Source organism: Myotis davidii, unplaced genomic scaffold, assembly GCF_000327345.1.
Source record: "Myotis davidii unplaced genomic scaffold, ASM32734v1 scaffold1712, whole genome shotgun sequence".
Taxonomy (NCBI): domain Eukaryota; kingdom Metazoa; phylum Chordata; class Mammalia; order Chiroptera; family Vespertilionidae; genus Myotis; species Myotis davidii.
Window position 1 is genome coordinate 26,458 of NW_006283908.1, and position 16,647 is coordinate 43,104.

Sequence of the window (16,647 nt, forward strand, 5' to 3'; positions counted from 1 at the left end):
TCACCTACCACTGTCTGGACAAACAGAGGTGGCCCCTAGCTCCAACCTTTGCTAGGGCTTCAAAGGCACCCAGCCTTCAGGGGGTTCTCTCCCTATGTTTATCAAATAGTGAAGACAATAAACTGTTTCCCACACCATGCACCACAATGTTGCCAGTTCGATTCCTGGTCAGGGCACATGCCCTGGTTGTGGGCTTGATCCTCAGTAGGGGGCTGCAGGAGGCAGCCAACTGATGTTCCTGTTTCTCTCTCCCTCTCTCTCTTTCCCCTCCTTCCCTCTCCCACTCTCGCTCTTTCTCTCCCTCCCTCCCTCCCACTTTCCCTGAAAAGCAATGGAAAAAACATCCTCAGGTGAGGATTAACAAAACAAAAAAAAGTATTTTAAAAAAAGAAACTTGGTTGTTCTCTCTTGAATCATTCATTGAGGAAACGAAGCTCTTAAGCTGTGAGCAAACCTATGGAGAGACCCACATGGGAAGGTTTCTTGCCAACAGCCACATGGATGAGCGAATGAGCTGGAAGCAGATCCTCTAGCCTCAGTCAAGCTTTCAGAAGACTGCAGCCCCAGCTGAAGCAACCTTAGGATAGCTTAATCAAGAACCAACCAGTTAAGTTGCTCCTGGAGTCCTCACCCTCAGAAACTATGTGTGACAATAAATGTTTATTATTTTAAGTTGCTAAGTTTTAGAGTCATTTGTTAACAACAATAGGTAATTGCACCACTTCACATAAAATAGAACTATCTCACAAAAAATAATTCCATTTACTCCCTGTCTTTTTTGCTATAGCTGTCAATATCATTTTTTGTTTAAAGAAGCCATATGTAGTTTTTAAAAGTTGGAAGTGAGAGGATATAGCCCTTGGTATTTACCCACCTAATTACCATGTCTGTGCTCCTCATTCTTTTTTTAAAGAATAGTTTATTGATTTTTTTAGAGAGAGAAGGAGGAGGGAGAAAGAGGGAAAAACAGAGTCCCCTACCAGGAATTGTGTGAGAGTGCAACATAGATCAGCCGCCTCCTGCACGGGCATGTGCCCTTGATCAGGAATCGAACTGGCAACCCCCTGGTGCACAGGACGACGCCCATCCAATTGAGCCACACCAGCCAGGACTCTTCATTCATTCTTGAATATCCGAGTTTCTATCTGGTGTTATTCCTTTCAGCCTTAAGAACTGGCATTTCTCATGAAGCCAGTTTCCTGATGAAGAATTCCTTGGCTATCATTTATCTGAAAATGTCTTAATTATGCCTTCATTTTTATGGATATTTTCACTGCATATAAAGTTCTGGGAAGAAAAGGTTCCCCTCCACCAGCACTTTAAAGATGTTGCTCCACTATCACTGGCTTCCATTGTTTCTAATGGAAACCCAGTAACAATTCCTATCATTATGCTGCTATTTGTAATGTGTACTTTATTTCTGGCTGCTTTCAAGACTTTCTCTTTTTCTATGGTTTTTAGCAGTTTGACTATGATGTGCCTATGTGTGGGTTTATTTGTATTTAACATGCTTGGGACTTCTGCAATTTCTGAATCTGTATATTTGTGTTTCACAGATTTGAGATAAATTTCAGCCATCATTTCTTCAAATTTTTTTTCTGGCCCCTTCTCTCTCTCTTTCTCCTCTCTATTGGTATGGTATTTCAATTGCATGTATGATAGACCTTTATACATTGTTCCACAAGTCACTGAGGCTATGTTTTTTAAAAATATATAATTTTATTGATTTCAGAGAGAGAGGGAGAGAGAGAACTATCAATGATGAGAGAGAATCATTGATCAACTGCCTCCTGCACACCCTCAACTGGGCATCAAGCCTGCAACTCAGGCATGTGCCATTTGTGCCCTGACTAGGAATTGAGCTATGACCTTACGGTTCACAGGTCAATGCGCAACCACTGAGTAACACCAGCCTGGCGAGGCTATGTTTTTTCCAATCGTTTTTGTTTTTCAGATAGGCTAATTTGTGTTGATTTATCTTCAAGTTAACTGACACTTTCTTCTGTCATTGCCAATCTCTTAAGCTTATCCAATGATTTTTAAAGTTCGGATACCCTATTTTTTGTTCCAGATTTTTTTGTGTATAGTCTCTACCTCTCTGCTGAGACATCTTATCTTTTAATTCTTTACAAGCATATTTTCCCCTCTGCCCTGAGCACAGAAATAAGCTGCTCTAAAGTCCCTGTCTGCTAATTTCAACATCTGAGTCATCTTGGGATTGGTTTCCATCAATTACTTTTCCTCTTGAGTATAAGTCACATTTTTCTGTTTTTCCCCCCATATGTTTAGTTTATGATTGAATACAAGACTTCGTAAATGGGTATGTTATACAGATTCTGAATTGTTTCATTCCACTAGAGTATTGATTTTTCATTTTAGCAGGCAGTTGATTTATCTAAAACCAAATTCCAAATTCTATTTCCTCTGCATTGGGTAGTAGCTGCATTTTCCATTCAGTTATTTTAGCCCTCCCTAGAGTGCTTGGAATCTATCCTATGCATGTGGAACTTGAGTCAGCCAGAGATGTGGGCAGATTTATGTAAAGAATTAGGACTCCTCCTCTGTGGTTCTCTTCTTTCTGGGATATTCTTCTCACCTCTCAGTTGCTATAGTCACCCAAACTCAGTTCTCTTATTGCACAACCAATAAGACTGTAAGTTTCTATCCAAATTTTACCTACTCCCATCACAGCATCTGCAGCCTGCCCATGGGTGAAAAGCTATAAAAAAAACACACAGAAAAACCACTCTTCAAATTGACCACTCTTCTTTTCTCTGTGCTATATTTGAAACAGCCCTAGAACTTGGAATATTAAGGCCTGAATTAAAATCCTAGCCTCGCCACTTTTTAGCTATGTTGACTTTGCATATGTCAGTTCTCAGACATTTCCTCATACTAAAACGTGGTTAAAATGTCTGCTTCATGGGATTAAGATCAAATGAGATAATACATGAGATAAGGAAACTGAGGCTCAGAGGGGCTACATGATGTCCTATCAAGTAACAGGAGTAACTGGTTACCCTAGCTCTGTCTGTGCTTTTTCTGCTAAAACCATTATTACTTTCATCTTTCTAAAGACCACCCTTCACCTTTCCCTCCCAAAGACACCTTCAAGTATTTATATGATCTAATTATCAATTTGGGCACCAAGAATACAGTAAGTCAAAATCCCTGCCCTCAAGAAGTTCCAAGTACCATTCTTATCTTCTAAGTGTTGACTGACCTCCAGTCTATGTCTGCTTTTGGTCACTCTCCAGTGCCTTTAGGTAGTTATTTAGTTATAGCTTTTCCAGTCTGTAATTGTTAACTGTAGGAGGTGCTAACCTAATACAACCTATTCTGCTAATACCAGAAGCAGAGCTGCTATCCGTGGATTTTTGGTTTTACTATCTAGTTGCTCAGTCTGTTTTTATGCCATAATATTTGGAGAGGTTCAAAACCTACACTTCTCCACTGCCCCAATCCTCCCAGAATCATCGGCTATTTATTTTACTAGTAAGTGAAATAAAATACTAAGTTTTCATGTTACTCAGAATCTTTATCCAGATTACTTCTGCTCCTAAAGGACAGTGATATTTGGTCAGAATTTCATTGCTGGGGAAATAAGGAACCATACTGTAACTACTTTCCTCCCAGCCCTTCATACCTGATGTTGTCCTGGCTACTCCCTGATCTGGTAAAGCTCCCAACTTCCGATGCTGATCATACCAGTCATTCACTGTCATGGTTGCCAGACTTGGATAACCAGCTCCAAATACTCTGCAAAAACCACATTGTATTTAGAACACTAAACATAAATAGCACTATTAAAAAGTCTCTTCTCTTTAGTGGCAAAGCCTACGTCTGTTTTATCCTCCCTCCCCTAAGCAGGCATCTTCTGAGGAGTTGTGCAAACTCCTGTGAGGAGCCGAAACCGGTTTGGCTCAGTGGATAGAGCGTCGGCCTGCGGACTGAAAGGTCCCAGGTTCGATTCCGGTCAAGGGCATGTACCTGGGTTGCGGGCACATCCCCAGTAGGAGATGTGCAGGAGGCAGCTTGTCAATGTTTCTCTCCCATCGATGTTTCTAACTCTCTATCTTTCTCCCTTCCTCTGTAAAAAATCAATAAAATATATTTAAAAAAAAACAAAAACAAACAAACAAACAAAAACTCCTGTGAGGATATGTAAAAAGAGGCATCCAGGAAGGGGCATTAAAGTATTTTTCATGAGATGATAAATAGCCCAGGATAATCTCCCAATAAGCAATTACAGAGGCCAATGCCCCACAGAGCAGCAATGATACTGTGAAAAGGGTACTTATAGTTGGTGAGTCTAAAAGATACGCAGAGGAAGGAGACTCTCCTGCTCCCCCCCTCCACTCCCGCCGGAAAAGCACCTCAAGAACTCAGATAAGCAAACATGTCGTTTTGAGAACTATAGCTGAAGGCAATGGGAAAAAATTTTAAAGTGTACAATTCTCCATTTGATTCCTTCCTTGTTTTTAATTAATTAACAGATCATTTTTATTGGTTTCTTTTTGAGATCTTTTTAAGCTTAGGTTTGTGAGGGAAAAGTCTGCTGAAGGCCGAAGACAGAAATTATTAGAAGAGATAATATCCCTTTGATGAAAGAACAGCCTCCAAGGCAAAGTCATGCCTTCTTAATAATGCCCATTCTGCTTGGCACCATGCACTGCAAATGAACCACAAAAGCAAGGGGCTTGCAAAGGCACCCTACTTTTTAGTACTACCTACTTGGCTTGGGCCGCATCCCGAGTGAGAATAAAGGGTTTCATTGGAGGCCTGGACGGACGAGATGAATGAGAAGTTGATGCCTAAAAAGGAAATTAACTATCAGAAGTGTATTTGTCTTTGCCCATCCCACTGTGCAGCCTCTTAGGTCTTCAGGTGCTCGAAAAGCACTGGATTCAAAATTCAGTTACTCCCTCCATATCTGTCTCTGAGACATAGCAGCAGATATTAATGATGGAGGTTGCTTAGCTCTCTTGAGGACACCCAAGTACCTTGCTGAAGAGAGAGAAAGAGAAAGCTCACTCAGAAATCATCTCACCACAAGTAAAAAATTATTTGGCTTTAAAATTACCCCCCTCCAAAGGAGATGCCAAAGGCTTCTTCCATGATCCATCTTAATCCCTTGAGATAAATTTTAAGTCCCTTTCCTTAGCCTGGCCTTTAGTGCTAAAGTTCAATTATGACCCTGTAATTATGCTATTAACTGTCAAGAACCCCTTAGGGTACTTTAGAAGTGGATGTCCCTAAATGCAAGGGGGAGAATGGGTTAGCAGTTTTCATATATAGGTGTATAGAAATGTTTCAAGGAACCCTGGCTATCCAGGCGCACAAAGAATCAAAATCAGGTCAATGAAAAGGTGTTCACTTGGCTCAAGCTCCATCACTCCCAGAGACAATCTCAATACCAAATGAGAGAGCATGAGAAAAGAAAAAACAGCCCTAACCGGGTTGGTTCGATGGATAGAGCGTTGGACTGTGGACTGAAGGGTCCCACGTTTGATTTTGGTCAAGGGCATGCACCTTGGTTGTGGGCACATCCCCAGTAGGAGGCAGCTGATCAATGTTTCTCTCTCATCGATGTTTCTAACTCTCTATCCTTCTCCCTTCCTCTTTGTTAAAAATCAATAAATAGCCCTGCCTGGTTTGGCTCAGTGGATAAAGCGTCGGCCTGCAGGCTCAAGGGTCCTGGGTTTGATTCCAGTCAAGGGCACAGGCCTGAGTTGTGGGCTCAGTCCCCAGTAGGGGGCGTGCAGGAGGCAGCTGATCAATGATTTCCTTTCCCTTCCTGAAATCAATAAAAATATATTTTAAAAAAGCAATAAATTTGAAAAAGAAAAAGAAAAAAACAGCAGCAAAGAAAGGGTCAGGGGAGGACACAGAAGAGTCCAGCCTAATACTGTTTAAAACCACTCTAGATATGCTCAAGGAGCCTCAAGATTGTTCATTCTTTAATCCTTTAACATGAGGAACTAGGTTGATGTTACCCTGAGGCAAAAGCTCCTGGGCTAATTAGTACAAATCAAAACCTCAGGAGGTTTCCCTGAGGACTTAAATAAATGCCTGTGACCAGCTGATAAATTCAACTCAATTCCTCTTATATCAGAACCAAAAAGTAAGTAGCAGCAGAGCCTAATCTTTTGAAGCAGCTGCTCCAAAACAGGGTCATGATGTTCAAAGACAGCCAAAGCTGTAGGGCACCAGGTGTTCTTCACCAGTATGCCCAACGTTTTGCTGTGTCTCATACTGGGGGATCTAAAGGTGTGAGTGTGCATCACTATGTATGGTTAAACTGGGATTCATCTACTCATCTCTCTCTCTCCAGTTCCACTTTTCTTCCCTATTCCTCTTTCCATTTATTATAGTCAAGCAGATTTTAAAAGCCTATCTCCCTATGCCTCCTTCAGCAGTTATGACTTCCCATAGCCAAAACCAACTTTTACTTCAGGGAAATCTCCCTCCCCCGATGCATGTCACAAAATTACAAATGACTAAAAGTGTGATACAGGTTAGTAGGCACTGGGGAACACAACTGTAAACCAGAGAGAAAGCTACCCTAGTGAACCTTCAGCCTTCTTCCATTGAACTTAATAAGAACAATGATTTTATGAAGACTCAAAAGCATTTAAATCTGATTATTGTCCTATAGAACATTCAAATCTCTGATAGCAGTTTTTTGAATTATATAGCAGTGAACAGACTTACCTCTTTTGAAGAGTCTTTTCTTCTCAGGATATCCATCTCCTGGTCAATGCTCTCAATCTCTTCTAAGCAGATACCAATCCACCTTCGAAGGTGAAGGAGGTAATACTCACGAACATGCTCATCATCTGCTTCACCACTTTCGACAGCAGATTTCATTTCAGACAACCTACGCTCCATCTCCTTCTTCTGCTTGTATCTGTTCCACAGGAAAGCATTACCCGTGAACTTAAAAATAAAGAGGTATTCCTTCAAAAGAAGGCCACAGTAAGATTTTATCTTTACAAGTGACCAGAAAGTCAGCACGCCAATTTCCACTTTGGCAATAGTATAGATTGTACTTCAGAACTTGCCACCAAGGCAGTTCTCTCAAGACTACAAGGCAAGGAAGGGATCAGCAGCAGCTGAGAAATACATCTGAAGCCAGAAAAGTATAGACATAACCTGATTTGAGCAACTCCTCATCCTCTTTAGAGATGGAGTGCCTTAGTCATTTTATATCAACCTTTACTAGGTTGGGTGTTTAGTGCCACATAATGTCCATTTGGGAATTAGAACTTCAAAGAATCATAGAATCTTAGGGGTCATTTACCTGCCACTGATGTAGGAATTCCTTATGAAACACCCTAAAAAATGATCTTTTCTTTTCTGCTGAGCAAAATATTCCTAGCTCTTCTGATGCATCTTAATATATTAAGTCTCATAACCACCTTGCCTACCTGAGGAACAGGATACATTCTAGTATCTCATCTATCATTCATTTAACAAATATTTACTGAGTACCTATTATATGACAGGCACTGTTCTCAGTGCTGGAGATACAGCTGTGTATACAAGTCCTTACTCTTCTGAAGCTTTCGTTCTAGTGGGAGAAGACAAAAAGAAACAGATGAGGAGTCAGGTGGTGATAAGTGCTATGAAGAAGCAAACACCAAGGTAGAATGGATAGGCCGATGGTGTGAAGACAGTGGTGCTATTATATACAAGATGATCAGGAAAGACCTCTCTGAAGAAGTGACATTTGAGCAAAGATTTCAAAGAAATTGGTAAGTAAGCCATGTCAATATCTGGAAGGGTACTCTTTTTTTTTTTTTTTTTTACAGGAGAAAATTAAGTTTTAATAGATGTGCATGGGGAACTCACATTAAGTGTGTAAATTTCAAAGACAGTGAGGCAACATTGGGTATATAACATTTTTGGACAAAGAAGAAAGGAGTGGGGATGGGGTATTAGATTTCAGAAGTGAGAATGGGCGATTTACTGGTAGTTGAGGAAGAGTAGAACATGCATGGCATGGCAAGGAAGTCCTTGCTAGGTGACTCAGAGACAATGGGACACAGAGGACATCTCGCTAACAGGTGCCTGCCAGAAGCCCTCTCATTTACCAGACTTAATTCAAATAGGGTTAAAGCTGCATCCTAGGATCTCTGTCTGAATCTCTTGGGCAGGAAAGGGCATGGGGGTTAAAGGTTCCAAGTCTTGTTTCTTAATAAACAGCTTAAAAATCAATATCCCAAAAAGGCAGCTTCAGGGAGGCAAAACTTGGGTTCATTCTGAGTATTTGTTCTAAGGGGGAAAAGTAAATCAGAAGGTCCTGGGTTGAAGAGTGACTGGCCTGACATGTTTGAGAAACAGCAAGGAGGCCAGTGCACTAGTATAAAGTGAAGAATGACAGAAAATGAGGTCAGATATACAGCCAGGGCCATAATTTGTAGAACCCTGTAGGAAATAAGACCCAACAAATCAAATTCCATGATATTTTGAGTGAGATGCAAAAGCCACTGGAGGCTTTTGGATAGAATACATGACAGGAATAGGGTGACATGAAAACTCTTTTATATGGACCACTCCTGCTGTGTGTGGACTCTAGACTAGCGGTCGCCAACCTTTCGGAACTCACAACCAGTGGTCCGCGGACCACCGGTTGGCAACCGTTGCTCTAGACCAGTGGCTCTCAACCTTCCTAATGCTGCAATTCTTTAATACAGTTCCCCATGTTGTGGTGACCCCCAATTTCATTGTTACAAATTTAACATAATTAAAGCATAGTGATTAATCACAAAAACAATATGTAATTATATGTGTTTTCCGATGGTCTTAGGCAACCCCTGTGAAAGGGTCGTTCGACCCCCAAAGGGGTCGCGACCCACAGGTTGAGAACAGCTGCTCTAGACCATGGGAGCAGGAACAAAGAGTGGAAGCAGGGAAATCAAGTAAGAGGCCATTGCCAAAATCCAGGTGAAAGACAGTGATTTGCAATAGGGAGGCGGTGAGATATGGATATATTTAAAATATAAAACAGGACTTGCTAATTTTTGAACATTAGGGCTTGAGAGAAACAGAGGAGTCAAGAAAAAATTCCATGGCTTCCAAAAGAAGTATCCTGAAATATCCAAGTCTGAAACCCCACTCTAGCACTCCAGAATCAGATGCTCCTCTGGAGGTGTTCACCCAAATCTGCAGTTCTTAACCTGAGGTCCAGAGGGTTTTTTTTTGGGGGGGGGGGGGCAGTTGTCCTTGAACACCCTAAAATTTTATACAGAATTCTACAGATATGTACTTTTCTTATAATGGTAAGCCATTACATGAAAACACTCCCTTATCACCCTAGGAACCCCAATGCCTATTACCCTTTGGCCTCTGGACAACTTTCACTGTTCCCTTTTCCAGTTCCCAAGCTGCTGAAGAGAGCTAATGAATTACAAATTTGTGACCACTTTGAGTGGTCACTTTTGCTCAACTATCCTTTTGTTCATCTTTTGTGGATCCCATGCCACTATCACACCAGGTGGCCTTCAATTCAACTTCCCCTTTTACCTTAAAATCTGTTGCCCAGCTGGCGTGGCTCAGTGGTTGAGGATTGACCCCATGAACCAGGAGATCATGTTTCGATTCCAGGTCAGGACACATGCCTGGGTTGCAGGCTCGATCCCCAGTGGGGGCTGTGTCGGAGGCAGCCAATCAATGATTCTCTCTCATCATTGATGTTTCTAGCTCTATCTCTCTATCCCTCCCCCTTCCTCTCTGAAATCAATATAAACATAGTTTAAAAAAAATCTCTGTAGCTTCACCTTTCCTCTTGTCCATAAGGGGCTAATGCTATCTTTAGGAGCCAAGGCCATCTCTTTACCATTCCACTCTTGCTACGAATCCCACCCACATTCTTCCAGGCCTCAGTCTATCAATTGCCCTGTCAGTAGCAGTAACAATTTTTTCACTCTGCTGATGCCTTTACCCTTTCCTAGACACAACTTCCAAAACATATTCTATCTCTTTGTTCTATGCTATAGTGGAAATAGTACCAGAACTGGGAATTTGAAAACCTAAGTTTAAATCCTAGCCTGCACTTACTAGCTATGTAACTTGGATATGTCAATTCTCAGAGCCAAATTCCTTAAGCCACGCCCACCAGCCCATCAGAGCAACTATATGCAAATTAACCTTCAATCAAGATGGCGGCGGGCAGCCACGGAGCTGGAGCAAGCAGGAGGCTTGGGTTGCCCCTGGTGTAAGAGGAAGCCACGCTTCCCGCCCCGCCCTGGCTGGCTCTGAGCTCCACTCAAGGCTACAAAGTATCAATTATAGAAGATAAATAAATCCCAGATATCTGCTTCCAGCCCGTGGGTGTGGCCAGCCTGAAAATGGCCATCAGCCCCTCACCCAGGCTGGCTTAATGCAGAAGCTTCCCTCTGGGGGTCAGTGTGCTCCCTCAGGGGGAGCTCTGCTCAGCCACAAGCCAGGCTGATGGCTGCCAGCACATTGGCGGTGGTGGGAACCTCTCCCGCCTCCTTAGCAGCACTAAGGATGTCCAACTGCAGCTTAGGTCTGCTCCCTGCTGGTAAGTAGACATCCCCCAAGGGCTGCCGGGCTGCAGAGGGATGTCTGACTGCCAGTTTGGGGCCGATCCCCCAGGGAGCAGGCCTAAGCCAGCAGATGGACATCCTCCGAGGAGTCCCAGACTGCAAGAGGGCATAGGCCAGGCTGAGGGACCACCCCGAGTGCACAAATTTTTGTGCACCCGGCCTCTAGTCTATAATAATAAAAGCATAATATGCAAATCAACCAAATGGCTGAAGAGTGGAACAATCATCTGGATGAACTTCTGGACACAGCCGGTGTTGCGAGGGCCTATTCTGGAACGAATTTCATGCATTGGGCCTCTAATGTGCTAATAAAAGAGAAAGATGCAAATTGACCATACCTTCATGATGCCCACCAATCAGGAGTGAGTATGCAAATTAACCCAACAACGATGACGGGTTAATTTGCATACACAGCCACCGAGCAGCTGGGGTTGGGGCAGGACATTTGTGTTGTTGCCATGGCAATGATGCAGGCATTCCGCACCCCGCCACCCCCAGCCACTCTGGGCCTCTGGGCAGCGTGTGAAGGCGAAAAGGCAGCTCCAGGCTGGAGCGAAGGCGGTGCCAGCAGCCAGGGGAAGCAAGGCCCATTCCTGCATGAATCTTCGTGCATTAGGCCTCTAGTGGGGATAATATTTGCTTTGTGCAGTCGTTAACAGGATCAAATGGAACAACATACATAAAAGTGCTTTGTAAGCAGCAATGTAATACAAATATTGTTAGCTGATAAAAAATTGAATCTAGGAAGGGCTAGATGATGCCCCACCAATTAAGTGGTAGAAATTGGTCACCCCAGGTTTGTCTGACTAAAAAGCCCAGGCTTTTTCTGCTATACCACATTGCTTCCATCTTCCTAAAGACCACTCTCTCTTTCCCAAAGACAACTCAACTACCTACTATAATCCAATTACTGGGCACCAAGAATACAGTGATACAATTGGGATACTAAAGATACAATTAGTCAGCTTCTGACATTTAGGAATTTCAAGTCTAGAGAATAATATAGTTATTATAAGAAGCATAAATTAAGTGTTACAATATGGGGGAGGAGGGTAGTGATAGGTAGGGAGAAGCTTCAAGAGGACGTGACTTTTGCTCTCTCTTGCCCAGGCTTCTACAAGTAATTCTATCTGTACCTTGTTGAGTCTCTTACCTACTTCTGGTTGCTCTTTCATTTCTCTTCCTTCTCCCTTAACTTGTCCTCAAGGTTTTATCCTTGGCTTTTTTCCCCCTCTACATGTTATTCCTTGGCAAACTATACAAATCCACCAAAGCGCCTAAATTTTTAGCACTAGTAACAAAATTGCCTCACATGTTTTAGTTACACATTTCCATCTGTCTATGGAGATGGTTATCCAGTTGTCATTTTTGGAACTAAATTCAGTAAACCTAAAATTAGATTTATTGCTTACCTAGCTTCTACTCTTCTGTTTCTATCAAAAGAATGGAGGTGCAGTCAATCAGACTTACACTTACTCCTCAAAGATGGGAATTAGAGTAGGAGAGAATATGTGAAGAAACAGGTTTTGAGAGAGAGAGAGGTGTTTTATGTAGCATGGCCTCAGTATGTAAAGTTGTGGGGTGGGGGAAGGAAGACCTACAAAAGGTAACTAAGGATCTGAACAATAACTTTTCTATTGCAAAAGTAATGTCTCTGATAGTTGTAACTTCATTTTTATTACCTCTTCCAAGTTGAAGTACTACTACAGCATGTTAACTTTTCTTTCTGCCTCTCTCTTCCCTTTCAATATTCTATACACATCATTTCATTATTCAGACCTCTGAGCTTCTGCCAAATCAGACTACTCTCCATTCCATGTACATACCTCAAACTGCCTTGGGCTTTTGCTCGTGTTGTTCCTCCTACTTGTTAACAATAAATATTTCTTGAGCACCTTCTATATGCCAGAACCTGTGGTCAACATACTGCAGTGAACAAAAGAGAAATAGCTCCTTGACCTTCTGGAGCATACATTCTAGCAGGGGAGACAGATGAATGAAGAGCATTCCATGCAAAGACAACTCTTTAGAACTGCAGTTCTCAACCTGTGGGTTGCGACCCCTTTGGGGGTCTAACGACCCTTTCACAGGGGTCGCCTAAGACCATCGGAAACACATATATAATTACATATTGTTTTTGTGATTAATCACTATGCTTTAATTATATTAAATTTGTAACAATGAAATTGGGGGTCACCACAACATGAGGAACTGTATTAAAGGGTCGCAGCATTAGGAAGGTTGAGAACCACTGCTTTAGAAGGAAGGAGCTGGGTCTGTTCAAAGAACGAAAAGGCTACTGAGCAAAGGGAGTGTGATACACAATGAAATTGGAGAGAGGCAGGCACCAGATCATGCAGGGCCTTGCAGTTAGTAGTTTCTCTATTTCAGGTGAGATACTGGTGGTCTAGATTAAGGTATGAGATAATGGAGATGGAGAGAAGCAGAAGGACCTAAGATACATTTTGTAGCTAGAATTGGCAGGCCTTGAAGAATGAATGGATGTGGAGATTCAGAAGGAAAGACATGAGGCTAACTTCTAGGTTTCTGGCTTAAACACCTGGTAAAAGGTGATAAACCTATTAAGATGGTGAAGTCTTGGGTGTGGGGGGATATTTGCAGGTTAAAAAGCCAAGGGTTCAATTAAGGGCATGTTAAGTTTGAGATGTCTGTGAAACATCCATGTAAGGCAGAGATTTTCAACCAATGGGCTACAGTAATTTTTAAAACATGCAATACCTGATGATTTAGTCAGGAGCACTGACCTCTTTTCTCTTAGATTGTCAAATAAAAAAATGAGACAACAGCCAACACAACAATAGCCACCTGATATGAACAAATCAAAATTAGACCTATTTTTTTTGTCAGATCGGCAAAAAGTATATTTTTTGATGTGCCGCAGACTTTTACTAATTATTTTACGTATGCCATGAGATGAAAAAGGTTGAAAATCACTGATGTAGGGTGTTGGAAGTATGAGTCTGAAAGTAAGAAAATGCTGATATCTCATGTATCAGGCATGTAAAGAAAACGTTCAAAGATCAAGCTTTCTAGCCAAAGAAATGCAAATCAAAACAATGAAATACTTTTGTTCACCCTACTGGATTTTCCAAGTATTACCATCCAAGATCAGTGCAGTGGGACACATTCTGCAATTTGTTATTGTGGAAAGCAACACACTGTTATCATCAAGTCTTCAAATATCCCCGCATGACCTATGAACCAGGAGGTCGTGGTTCAATTCCTGGTCAGGGCACATACCCAAGTTTCAGGCTTGATCCCCAGTGTGGGGCATGCAGGAGGCATTTGATCAATGATTCTCTCTCATCATTGATGTATCCATCTCCCTCTCCCTCTCCCTCCCTCTCTGAAATCAATAAAAAATATTTTTAAAAAATTCTTAAAAGTATATAAAACCTTTGATCTAGTCACTTGTCCTTCTAGAAATCTATCCTAAGGAAACAGTGACATATGCAGTTAAAGATGTTTGTTTAAGCAAAAAAAAAAAAAGAGAAAGAACTCAGACATGGACAACAGTGTGGTGGTGGCAGGAGAGGGGGGTGTGGAAGTGAGGGGGTATAGAGTGGGGGGTGGAGGTGAAAGAGGGCATAGAGGAGATAAATGGTGATGGAAAAATTAAAGTAAAATTTAAAAATATATATGTTTGGCCAGGCCAGTATGGCTCAGTGCTTGAGTGTTGACCCATGTACCAAGAGGTTGCTGATTTGATTCTGGGCTTAATTCCCAGTAGGGGGCATGCAAGAAGCAGCTGATCAATGTTTTTCTCTCATCACTCCCTCTCCCTCTTTCTCTAAAATCAATAAAAACATATAAAAGAAAATAATAAAAACAGATGTTTGTTCTTAACTTTATTTATTTATTTATTTATTTTAAAATATATTTTTATTGATTTTTTACAGAGAGGAAGGGAGAGAGAGTTAGAAACATCTATGAGACAGAAACATCGGTCAGCTGCCTCCTGCACACCCCCTGCTGGAGACGTGCCCGCAACCCAGGCGCATGCCCTTGACCGGAATCAAACCTGGGACCCCTCAGTCCGCAGGCCGACGCTCTATCCACTAAGCCAAACCGGTTTCGGCATTAACATTATTTAGAATAGCAAAAATAAAAGCCCAAACCATAAATAGTCTAAGTATTTGACAATAAAAGATTAGTTTAAATACTTATGGTGTATCTATGGGCTGAAATGTTATGTAGCCATTAAATACCATGGTTTCAAAAGACACAGGGAAATGCTCACAATATAATGTTAGGTTAAAAAAGATGAAAAACTATATATACAGTATTATTCCAAATTTATTAACTAAAATAACTACATCATATCTAAAGGGAAACATTCAGAAAGTTAACAAAGATCATATCTGAGTGCTAAGATTAAGGATTACTTTAATTCAAAAAATATTCTCTATTTTTCCAACTTTCTATTATGGGTATTACTTTTACATTCAGGAAAATCTGTAATCTCTATTTTTAACCATCCTTCAAGGCTTATCGCAAATGCTGTTACCTTCTGAAACCTTCCCTATCCCTCCAACCAGATCTGAGCACTGTTCTTTCTCCACAACACTGTGTGGATGAAAAGGGGCCACATACTAACCTTAACTCAGGGAAGGCCTGCATGGCAGTCTTGCAAACTAAGAGACCTAAAGTAACCACAAAGGATGGTCTGAAATGAAACCTCTTAATTAAAAAGCAGCTTATAGTGGGTAGTCATGTCCTAGGCCAGTATCTTCCCTGACAAAGATCAACTTTTTACTGAGCCTCTTGTCTTTTTGCATTAAGATAACATACCTGTAGAATGTCAGGGTAACTAACTTGTAACTTCCCTTTGTCTAGACCCCTCAGGGTATGATAAATGGCACTAGGTGAAGACCACAAATTTCCCTCATTGTTGTTATGTTAATCATTGAGGTTATTCCTTCACCTTACTCACTCCCCAAGCTCCCCTAGGTCTGAAAGCTACAACATTCTTGATCATCATTCTTTCCCCGCTGTCCACAACCCTCTTTGCACTCTAACATCACCTAACTGTTTATAGTTACTCCCACCCACACATCTCCACCCCAGCACAGCTCTTTAATGCCCTTATATCTTAGCAATGCTATCTGTGCTGCCTAATGCCCTCCTTTCATCTTCAAGGTAATATTCCTATTCATCCTTAACCCCTTCCCCAACAATTTTTTTGTTAAAAACGTTTCTTTTTCAGACTAATTTTTTTATTTTAGTTCTATATAGTATTTTTGATGCTGGTTATGAAAACAGTTTGTAACTCGTCTTCCTATAAACCATATTTTTTTACCATATTTTCTTAGTATACTCGTCGACGACTGAAAAAGAACATTTTGTGAAAACGAGTATACACGTTTCTGCCGGGGAAGGGGTTAAACAACTCATCATAAGTTACCTCTTCCAGGGAATCTTCTCCTCTTTCCTGCTCCCTCTTTGGATAGGTGCCTCTCTAGCCTGTTCTCACAGTACCTTGTACATCTTTCTATCACATCATTTTATATTGATACTGTTTCTATGCCTTTTCCCCTCACCAGACTGTATGCTCCTCCAAGGCAGACACCACTCATACTCACAGAAACAGGCATACTCAGTTTGTATCCCCAGTGACTAGCATAGTTCCTAGACACTGTGAGCACTCTTTAAATACATTTTTAAAAAAACTAAACTGAGAGCAAGTAACCTGTTCAAGGTTACATGAAGGTATGCCAGGACTAAGATTAGTTTGGGATGTTACACACCTGATCCAATACTGTTAGAACAGAGATTCTCAATCAATGGATTGTAAATGGACTACAACTACAAGATATTGTGCCCTTCAGAGATATTTGCCCCACAGTACTATACAAATATTACCATGTTGTGATGTGGGAGAGATTGGGAGACATTCCACTAAACTACATTGCTGCTGTTGGCAACCATAAGGAGTCTGATGGTTAGGAATGATCATCTCAACAAAGGTAGAGGGTTCTTGAAAAACTCAGTAGAGTTTGCTAGCACCAGGGCCTATGCTCAATAAAAATGAAAAGAGTGACATATATCATTG

At 41.4% G+C, this 16,647-nt stretch overlaps 1 protein-coding gene across 2 annotated transcripts in view; it reads right to left on the reverse strand.

The window, feature by feature from the left end:
* Nucleotides 1-16,647, reverse strand: part of IGBP1 (immunoglobulin (CD79A) binding protein 1) — a 39,006-nt gene that overhangs the window by 21,148 nt on the left and 1,211 nt on the right. The window contains exons 3-5 of one of the 2 annotated variants that reach the window (XM_006754162.2): nt 6,715-6,910; nt 4,735-4,814; nt 3,647-3,759 (exon numbers count right to left, since the gene is read on the reverse strand). In XM_006754162.2, the coding sequence (XP_006754225.1) occupies nt 3,647-3,759; nt 4,735-4,814; nt 6,715-6,910 (389 nt within the window). The remainder of the gene's footprint in view (nt 1-3,646; nt 3,760-4,734; nt 4,815-6,714; nt 6,911-16,647) is intronic. The other variant, XM_015567685.1, reaches the window with a different exon arrangement.